General features: G+C 44.4%; 1 protein-coding gene across 7 annotated transcripts; it reads left to right on the forward strand.

The window, feature by feature from the left end:
- Nucleotides 1–312: 312 nt before the first annotated feature.
- Nucleotides 313–7,667, forward strand: LOC120690856 (phytochrome a). 7 transcript variants are annotated; one of them, XM_039973709.1, is made up of 7 exons: nucleotides 362–467; nucleotides 559–769; nucleotides 2,644–4,767; nucleotides 5,014–5,833; nucleotides 6,013–6,309; nucleotides 6,415–6,661; nucleotides 7,164–7,667. In XM_039973709.1, the coding sequence occupies exons 3-6, from the start codon at nucleotides 2,703–2,705 to the stop codon at nucleotides 6,629–6,631; spliced, it is 3,399 nt and encodes a 1,132-aa protein (XP_039829643.1). In that variant the 5' UTR covers nucleotides 362–467; nucleotides 559–769; nucleotides 2,644–2,702; the 3' UTR covers nucleotides 6,632–6,661; nucleotides 7,164–7,667. The 7 variants fall into 7 exon arrangements, with proteins under 7 accessions (XP_039829642.1, XP_039829645.1, XP_039829644.1 ...); XM_039973712.1 differs by having other exon boundaries at nucleotides 366–467; nucleotides 5,017–5,833; nucleotides 7,164–7,432; XM_039973708.1 differs by lacking the exon at nucleotides 559–769 and having other exon boundaries at nucleotides 313–467.
- The last annotated feature ends 2,799 nt before the right edge of the window (nucleotides 7,668–10,466 follow it).

The following is a 10,466-nucleotide window of genomic DNA, read 5'->3' on the forward strand; positions in this document are numbered from 1 at the left end:
CGTGTAATTTTTCACGACGCATCTAAAAACAGTAATTAATTGATGATTTGCTACAGTGAGTCTGAAGAATCTAATGAGACCTTTGACCGCACGATTAAAAGATGGTTAGTGTAACAAATCATTGATTAATTACCGTCATTAAATTCATCGCGAAAAATTACATTCATCTCTAAAAAAATTTTACAAATAGACTTCATTTAGTACATCATGCATGCTTCATTTTTTTTAAATGAAATAGAAGGGAAGGAACAAACAAGCCAGTGCCGGCGCGAACCAGCGCTCGACACCTGCCGGTGGCACGCCCACCCGAGCCGGGCATATGGGCCCCTGCCGTCGAGCTCGAGCGGCAGCGCCCCCCACCTCTCCCGCTATTTATGTGTACTTGTTCGCCGAGCAAGAGTCGCCGGGGATGGGCGTCGTCCTCCTGCTCCAGAGCTCACTCCGCTCGCGCTCCTCCGCCACAGCAGGTCCGCTCTCCGCCTCCTCTCCTCTCCCCTCCCCTGTTGCCTAGCTCTAATCGTCGTCTGCTCACGTTCTGTTCTTGGGCACGAATTGCAGCGAGGCCCTTGGGCTGGTTACTTGATCCTCCGCCGCGTCTCTCTTGCTCACTCATGGCCGTATGGGGGTTATGACGAGCTTTTTTTTGTGGGCGAATCAGCAGGAGAGACGCTTAGTCAATCGCTAGAAGGATTGATTGATAGGTTTGTTGGATTAGGGGGGATGGACAAGCAGGAGCTGCAGTGCAGAGGGTGGTTCTTCCGCGTTTCTGGTTAGCTTTGCCATCATGTTTGGTTGCTGCGATTAGCAAATATAGTAAGCTAGTGTTTAGATAATGGAAGATGAGTATCCCGAGACCCCCCTTTTCTGGAACTTGTTCTCACATGCACGATTTTTTTTAAAAAAAAGGAAACCCTTTTCTTTCTGGGGTTCTTGACGGCTAGTGAAAGGATAGTGTCTGTCGCTGTTATATCTTATCGTGAGCTGGAGAAGGGGTGCTGCAAGTCCACCCCGGGGCTTTTCCTGTGCCCGGTGGTTCTTGCACTTGCATTTTCTCAGCAGTCGGTACTGTCCATGTTCCATGTCCATGTAATCTAAAAAAAAATTGTTCCATGTCCGTGGTCACCAAATAAAATTCCCGACACGACCAAAAAGGACGAGGGGAGAAGTAACAGCACGTCAGCACCAGGGCAATCTCTTGATCAGGGTGAGCAGGAAATGGGGATCCGTTGACCTGCTTCCCTTGGGTCTTTGTGGCTGATGCTTTGTGCTGTTTGTTAGCACTGTGTTATCCTAATTTCTGTGTTTTCTCATGTCACTCTCAAGTGAAAACTTCAAGCCCCCATCTGTTGGGGAAGAATGGAAAAAAATGAAATCTTGCTCCATAATAGCATACTACTGGACGTTTCAAACAGATTCATCCTTTGTCCAAGGTTATTTCTACCAAAATTTTGTTGCTCCAGTTTGAGAAGCTAAGCTATATTGCTTTATGATATATATCTCTGGTCCATTTGCTGAAAATAGTACACATATTGTACTATTATACTAAAACAGAAGATCCTTAGTTAGTTACTATACATGTCCAAATGATATATGAAATTTGATTTCGTGAGAAAAGTGAAAATTTAATACTCTATTCATATGTGATCTCCGAAAACTCTGGCAATTTATTTCTCTTTATATTATATTGTCCATAGCTGAAAAGTCATAATTGTTGGAAAGTACTTTCAAATATGAATACGGTGATTTTTTTTATATCTACCTACACGTTGCTAGATGAATTGTTGAAAAAGTATTATAAAAGAAATGGAGAAATTGCAATCTGAGAAACCTCATTTGCCGTTAATGGGGTAAATGAACTTGGTCTTATTGTTCTTGTTACACCAATTGTTGCCTGATCTACATATATGATACTTAAGGCTTCATCCAAGAACCACGTATAAGGGTGTCTCTAACCGTTACACACCACCTAGGTCTTGTAGTTCCACCTCAACTTTTTGATTACATGAAGAAGAGAGGGATGGAGGAGAGGGAAGAGCTACCTCTTCCTCAAGAGCTAGTCTCTAACTGATTCGAAGATCAATCGGGGTCCCACCGACACCCACCTTCTTTTTCACTGGTTTCTCATAAAATTATATAAAGTATGCAACCCACGATGGCATCTTAAAGCTAGACCATGGAGAAAGACTCATGTGCTATCTATTAGATTGGTTGGCAAATAAGAAGTAGAAATGGTTGAAGACACTCTAGCAGCACTAATTCTGTTCATAGGCATTTGATGTTCAATAGCTCGAGGGGTGCATCCATGATTCCCAGTGTGGTAAGGATTTTAACATTTCTTGATCTTCTTCTAGCCAAGCAGTACTTTTTGTGGGGTGAATAAAAATTTGGCCCTCAGATTGGAAGATTAAATAATTATCTGAAAGATGTCATCCATGTTCATACTTTTTAAATATATTTTATCGAGGCCAGGAAAAACTAAAAAAAATCCCTTTCGTGATCTACTCTTGCAACAGGGACTTGTCTTGTGCTTTGAGTCTTCGCATGTGTTGTAGTACACCGAGAAAATATTTGATTTTGCATCTCACTGGGGGTGCTGTAACTTTCTATTTTACTGATTTATGGTTTTCATTGCCCATTTACCAGTTCAGGAGGAGTGATATCCAGTGGTTGAGTGCTTCAAGTATTTGAGATTGAAACAGAAAATGTCTTCCTCAAGGCCTACTCAGTGTTCCAGTTCATCCAGCAGAACTCGCCAGAACTCACGAGCAAGGATATTAGCACAAACAACCCTTGATGCTGAACTCAATGCAGAGTATGAAGAATCTGGTGATTCCTTCGATTACTCCAAGTTGGTTGAAGCGCAGCGGAGTGCTCCACCTGAGCAGCAAGGGCGTTCAGAGAAGGTCATAGCCTACTTGCAGCACATTCAGAGAGGAAAGCTAATCCAACCATTTGGTTGCTTGTTGGCCCTTGATGAGAAGAGCTTCAGGGTTATTGCATTCAGTGAGAATGCTCCGGAAATGCTTACAACAGTCAGCCATGCTGTGCCTAATGTTGATGATCCCCCAAAGCTAGGAATCGGTACCAATGTACGCTCTCTTTTCACTGACCCAGGTGCCACAGCACTACAGAAGGCACTAGGCTTTGCTGACGTTTCATTGCTGAATCCTATCCTAGTTCAATGCAAGACCTCAGGCAAGCCATTCTATGCCATTGTTCATAGGGCAACTGGTTGTCTGGTAGTAGATTTTGAGCCTGTAAAACCTACAGAATTTACTGCCACTGCTGCTGGGGCTTTGCAGTCTTATAAGCTTGCTGCTAAAGCAATCTCCAAAATCCAGTCACTACCAGGTGGGAGCATGGAGGCCTTATGCAATACTGTGGTTAAGGAAATCTTCGACCTTACAGGTTATGACAGGGTGATGGCTTACAAGTTCCATGAAGATGAGCATGGGGAGGTCTTTGCGGAGATCACAAAACCTGGTATTGAGCCTTATCTTGGCCTTCACTATCCGGCCACTGATATTCCTCAAGCTGCAAGGTTCCTTTTCATGAAGAACAAAGTACGGATGATTTGTGATTGTCGTGCAAGATCTGTGAAAATTATTGAAGATGAAGCACTCTCCATTGATATTAGCTTGTGTGGTTCAACTCTTAGAGCACCACACAGTTGTCACCTTCAGTATATGGAGAACATGAACTCAATTGCATCCCTTGTCATGGCTGTTGTGGTCAATGAAAATGAAGAGGATGATGAACCCAATCCTGAACAACAATCACAGCAGCAGAAGAAGAAGAGGCTGTGGGGTCTCCTTGTTTGTCATCATGAGAGCCCCAGATATGTCCCGTTTCCACTGAGGTATGCCTGTGAATTCTTAGCACAAGTGTTTGCTGTCCATGTAAACAAGGAGTTCGAATTGGAGAAGCAGATACAAGAGAAAAGCATTCTACGAATGCAAACAATGCTCTCTGACATGCTATTCAGGGAAGCATCTCCCTTGAGTATCATATCTGGGAGTCCAAATATTATGGACCTAGTTAGATGTGATGGTGCTGCTCTTTTGTATGGGGGCAAAGTATGGCGTCTTCAAACAGCTCCAACTGAGTCTCAGATACGTGATATTGCCTTCTGGCTTTCAGAAGTTCATAGGGATTCCACTGGCTTGAGTACTGACAGCCTCCAGGATGCTGGATATCCAGGAGCTGCCTCCCTTGGTGACATGATTTGTGGAATGGCAGTGGCTAAGATCACTTCCAAGGATATTCTTTTCTGGTTCAGGTCACATACAGCTGCTGAAATCAAATGGGGAGGTGCAAAGCATGATCCATCTGACAAGGACGACAACAGAAGGATGCACCCAAGGTTGTCCTTCAAGGCATTCCTAGAGGTTGTCAAGATGAAGAGTTTGCCATGGAATGACTACGAGATGGATGCTATTCACTCATTGCAACTTATACTTAGAGGTACACTGAATGAGGCCACGAAGCCGGCCCAGACATCTGGTTTAGATAACCAGATTGGTGATCTCAAACTTGACGAGCTTGCTGAATTGCAGGCAGTGACAAGTGAAATGGTTCGCCTGATGGAAACTGCAACTGTTCCGATCTTAGCAGTAGATGGCAATGGATTGGTCAATGGGTGGAATCAAAAGGTAGCGGCATTGACAGGATTGAGAGTTGATGAGGCTATAGGAAGACACATACTTACACTTGTGGAAGATTCTTCTGTATCAACTGTTCAGAGGATGCTATACTTGGCTCTGCAGGGTGAGTGGATTCATTATAGTTGCTTTAGTATATTTCTAATATTTTTGGTTTTATTCCTATCTTACAATATTTTTGATCGACCCCCCACAAAAAGAAACATTAGGTGTCAAGAACCAATTTATTACCTGCTACATTCGATTGTCATTCCATTAATAGTCGACCCGCACAAAAAAAATACTAAATTTATTAATTATCAAATTATTAATTATTATTATGTACTGATTTCTAAATATTTGTTCAATCTAGCAGGCAGAGAAGAGAAGGAAATTCGATTTGAGTTGAAGACACATGGCTCCAAGAGGGATGATGGCCCTGTTATCTTGGTTGTAAATGCCTGTGCCAGTCGTGACCTTCATGACCATGTTGTTGGGGTGTGCTTTGTAGCCCAGGATATGACTGTTCATAAGTTGGTCATGGACAAATTTACTCGTGTGGAAGGGGACTACAAGGCAATCGTTCAAAACCCAAACCCACTCATTCCTCCCATATTTGGTGCTGACCAATTTGGGTGGTGCTCTGAGTGGAATGCAGCCATGACCAAGCTTACCGGGTGGCACAGAGATGAGGTGATTGATAAGATGCTCCTTGGTGAGGTTTTTGATAGCAGTAATGCTTCCTGCCTTTTGAAGAACAAAGATGCATTTGTGCGTCTTTGCATTATCATCAACAGTGCATTAGCCGGTGATGAGGCAGAAAAGGCTCCATTTGGCTTCTTCGATCGAAATGGGAAGCACATTGAGTGTCTTCTTTCAGTGAACAGAAAAGTAAATGCAGATGGTGTTGTCACTGGAGTGTTCTGTTTCATTCATGTTCCTAGTGATGAGCTGCAGCATGCACTGCATGTGCAGCAAGCGTCGGAGCAAACAGCAGTGAGAAGGCTGAAGGCTTTCTCGTACATGCGACATGCCATCAACAAACCTCTGTCAGGTATGCTTTACTCTAGGCAAGCGCTCAAGAGCACAGGTCTGAATGAAGAGCAGATGGGGCAGGTCCATGTTGCAGATAGTTGTCATCGCCAGCTAGACAAGATACTTTCCGACTTAGATCAAGATAACATTACTGACAAGTAAGAATAAAACTTCTAAACTGTTCTATTAGGTTGTAATTTCATCTGCATTTGTTATTTGTCAGTTTTCTGACAGTAGGTTAATGATATCACTCTTTGTTTTATTTTTACTAAATACTGAACCTTATAGTCATATGAGTTAATATGAACTCTATGTTTCTTTATCATTATGTCCACAGGTCAAGTTGTTTGGATTTGGATATGGCTGAATTTGTGTTGCAAGATGTGGTGGTGGCTGCAGTCAGTCAAGTACTGATAGGTTGCCAGGGTAAAGGGATCAGAGTTTCTTGCAACCTGCCAGAGAGATTCATGAAGCAAAAAGTGTACGGGGATGGTATTCGACTCCAGCAGATCCTCTCTGACTTCCTATTTGTTTCGGTGAAGTTCTCTCCTGTTGGAGGTTCTGTTGATATCTCTTCCAAACTGACTAAGAACAGCATTGGGGAAAACCTCCATCTCATAGACCTGGAGCTTAGGTACACTGGGCGCTCAAATTTGCATGCACACACTTGTTTCTGATAATCAATTTCTGAAGTATGAATGCTTAAAGTAAAGCTACTCTTGTGTTTATGAATTTTCAGGATCAAGCACCAGGGAACAGGTGTTCCAGCAGAAATACTATCACAAATGTATGAGGAGGACAATAAGGAACAGTCAGAAGAGGGCTTGAGCCTTCTAGTTTCTAGAAACCTTCTGAGGCTCATGAATGGTGACATTCGTCACATGAGGGAAGCTGGCATGTCAACCTTCATCCTTACCGCGGAACTTGCCTCTGCTCCTGCCGCCAGTGGACATTGAAGCCAACACTGCAACTAGTGGTTTCAAATGGTATGTATGTTCACTAGTTTGTAAACGGGCTACGGTTATCTGCTGTGTTTGTTTCCACTCAGCCACTAGTTATGCAATTCCTTGATTTTTGCTCTGTTGCACCCACTGAAGGGGGTTTTGTGATTGGTACCTGCCACTGGAAGATTAGAATTACTTAGTTGAGGATGCAATATTCTGCCATTTCTCAAATATCTTGCTATGGCTATATGATGAATAAATAATATACCAGTACGAGGTCCTCTCTTAATACAAAGATACGCAGCTCTCCTGCGTGTTCGAAAAATAAAATACCAGTACGAGGGCGATGATACATAGATGTCCTGCATATTCAGGAAGAATTAATACAGTATAGAGGATAACTATGTGGCTGGTTCTGATTAATGGCCTACGTATATTGTGATATATTTTGTTTCATGTGCTTTTCTTTAAGCGATTTCAAGTTTTCAATAGTAACCAATGTATACTTTTTGCTAAATATTTTCATTTCTGCTCTTGGTGCCAGCTCATTTTCAGTTCATTCGGAAAACCAGATGGTTCGTGGAGAATGGGAACGCTGCAGTCTGTAGGGCCACAACGCATAAATAAGTTTGACTTGTATGGTTGTTTGTCGGGGGAAAAAGGTAGTACGGGCATAGTAGGCTCTGTACTTCTACCCTGTTTCTACCTGGTTATCCAACTTTGTAAATTTTTTTTTCCTTTCAGAAACAGGAAATCCTATCTTGTAAGTTTCAAGTTTAAGTTAACATGAATAAAGCGTCAAATTTAGCTCCAGGCTGCTGTCCTCTTTCTGCCAATCAGGAATCAGCCCATGCATCGTGCTTGTACTGGTACAGTGTGCTGGTGTAAGCTGATGATGTACCCTCTGTCCAGATTTCAGATTGGCCAGAATGGGGTGTGGCCGCGGTCTATGTTTCTTCGGGTTTGATGATGTGCATGAAATGTGTTCAGAAGTTGGGACTTGTAATAATCGTATTATTTGTGAAGAAACAATAAGGAATGTTGAGTACTCTATCTTGCTTGTGATGAGTGAATTGTCAACCGTGCGGTGTGATCGTGCGCTTGGTCTTTGGATTGCAGGTACACGGGCGTCGAGTGTCGACGGGGAGCTACCGTGGAGGTGCTGTGGCCGATGGACCGTGCGGTGGACGGCGGTGAAGGGCAGCCGGGACCGGAGCTCGGACCGGGCGGCAGCTGTGGCGTCCACTCCTGGATCGAGGGCGCAAGCGGCGACGGAAGGCGGATTTCTTGGTTTGCGCCACAAAACCAAGGAGGCGGACGGCGGTTGAAGACGCCAAATCGTGGAGGCACGGGCGTCAGTCTCGGGACTGACGGAGGCGACGGGCGTCGACGGCGTCTAGAGCCTCGCTGCGGGCGAGGAGGTGACGGGTGTCGGGCGGCGTCTAGGGCCGTCAGAAGGCCGAGGCGGAAACGGCGTCTAGGGCCACGGCGCGGAGGCGGGAATCTTCCCGCGCGTGAGGTTTTGGCGGTTTTCTCAAAACCGGCCACCTACCCGGGTTTCGCGGATCCTCCAAAACTGCGGACTGGATCTTCATCAAGACGGCGGCATCGCGGAGAAGACTTCGTTTCGAAGAAAGAACCTCGGCCGTCGGATGAGATCGTTGTACAGGGGGTGCTGCAGGCCAACCGGTCTGACCGGTCCCTGGCACCGGTCTGACCGGTCTAACCAACCGGTCTGACCGGTCCAGCGTACCGGTCTGACCGGTCCCGCGGGTATAAATACCCCTTCACTTGTGTTAGGTTAAGTGCGGCTTTTGTATTGTGTCCGTGAATTCTCTGTTTCCCCAGGCCGCCGCCCCTGTGTTCCTCTTCCTCAGTTCATCTCTTTAGGGTAGATTTGAATGTTGTTGGTGTGAGAACTCTTGTGGATTTGATTGGGAAAGGAGGCCCTAACCTCCTCGTGCCCTCTGGGCGGTTTCAATCAATCCATCTCCTCGTTTTGTGCCTTGTTTGATGAAATTTCGATTTCGTTTTTGGTGCACTTGATTGCGAGGAGTCCATGAGTTCTTTGCTGTGATTCCCGTGCTTCTAACCCTGTCCTAAACCCTCTGGAATCACTGGCGTGTTCGAATTCGATTTCTTGAGTTCTTGAGAAAACCCCAATCCCTTTTGATCTCCCCCATAATTCTCAAGATTCGTTGATCTTTAGGCCGAGATCTTTTGGGATATGTTCACGGGGTAGGGGGCGAAGCAATCCCCCAAGTTTCATCGATTTTCATAGTCGTTTGGTCGAGATTCACCGTTTTAATCAAAGATTTTCGGGGTTTTCTGGGTGCCACCAGTCAGACCGGTAGGCACGACCGGTCAAACCGGTCCAGCGCACCGGTCAGACCGGTCCAGGCAGATCAGTTCTGCAGTTTTTCCGATTCGCTTCCAAATTGCTTCGTGGTTCCGCTCGCTCGTTCGAGGGCTTTTGTGTTGGGTTAGCTTTTCAATAGCTACTCCAAACTTTGGTCAGAACGCTTGAGGGCTTGGGTGATTTTGGGATATAGGCCGACGATTCGAATTTCGAAGAAATTAAGATCGGCTCCCATTCACCCCCCTCTGGTCGCCGGCTTCGGTCCTTCAAACAATTATTACTCTGATGAATTCTGAAGCAACACCAGCAATCGTACCCGGAACACTGCTCTCCACCCTGCACTATACAGTCACTGACTGCATAAACCCTGCTAGCACTTAGCATTGTGTTTAGATCTCAAAATTTTACACTCAAAAACATCACATCGAATGTTTGGACACATGTATGAAGTATTAAATAAAATCTATTTATAAATTTTTTTTACGAATGGATTGTAAATCATGAGATGAATCTAATGAACCTACTTAATCCATGACTTGCAACAGTGATGCTACAGTAATCATCTGATAATTATATATTAATCATGGATTAATTAGACTCATTAAATTTGTCTCGCGATTTATAATCCATTCGTGCAAAAAGTTTTATAAATAGACTTTATTTAATACTCCAAACTAATAAAATTCCCTTTTAAATTTTTTTGGCAAAGTGATCTGCGCTGCGTAACGAGTAGCGGCGGCCAGGACATCAAGCTGCAAGACAAGATCGACATCAGGTCCGGCGCGCGTGGGACAGGTCGACAGGAGCAGCGAGCATTGGCTGCGTAACGAGTAGCGGCGGCGGCCTGAACTGCAGGCAAAGAGCATCCAGGTACCCCTGCCTGACAAGCTGTAGCTCCGCACAGCATTCAAGGAGTTCACGGCGATCATGTTTTTTTTTTTTGAGGAAGAAAACATGAAACATTCATTCATTTAAACAGAATGTTCATAGGTACATGGAGGAACTCCGGTGGACGGATGAACCAAATATATCTCCCAGGGGCAAAAGAACACACACCCTTAACTAAACTATGGGCTTCTCCATTACATTTTCGACTTTCATGCTTGAAATGAACTTCTCCAACAATATTTTTCCTTAATTGAATTTCATTCAAAATGGCACTATATGGGCATAAACTCTTCTCCTCCAAATTTCTAATGACCTCTAGACAATCTGTTGCGATCAAACAGCGAGACAAGTTGTTGTCTAGAGCTAGAGATAAAGCCTCATTACAAGCAAGTGCTTCCAGGGTAGCTGGTTCAGAAATTCCATCAAACACTCTTGCGCTTGCAGCAATAAACAAACCATTACTATCTCTGCAAATCGCTCCAACAGCATCTGAACCCCCAGATCTTGCTACAGCTGCATCAACATTAATTTTCATGAAATTCGATGGAGGCGCCACCCATCTTGATACGCTTGCATTACCACTGCATTTCAACTTCATAT

Source organism: Panicum virgatum, chromosome 9N, assembly GCF_016808335.1.
Source record: "Panicum virgatum strain AP13 chromosome 9N, P.virgatum_v5, whole genome shotgun sequence".
Classification (NCBI taxonomy): Eukaryota; Viridiplantae; Streptophyta; class Magnoliopsida; order Poales; family Poaceae; genus Panicum; species Panicum virgatum.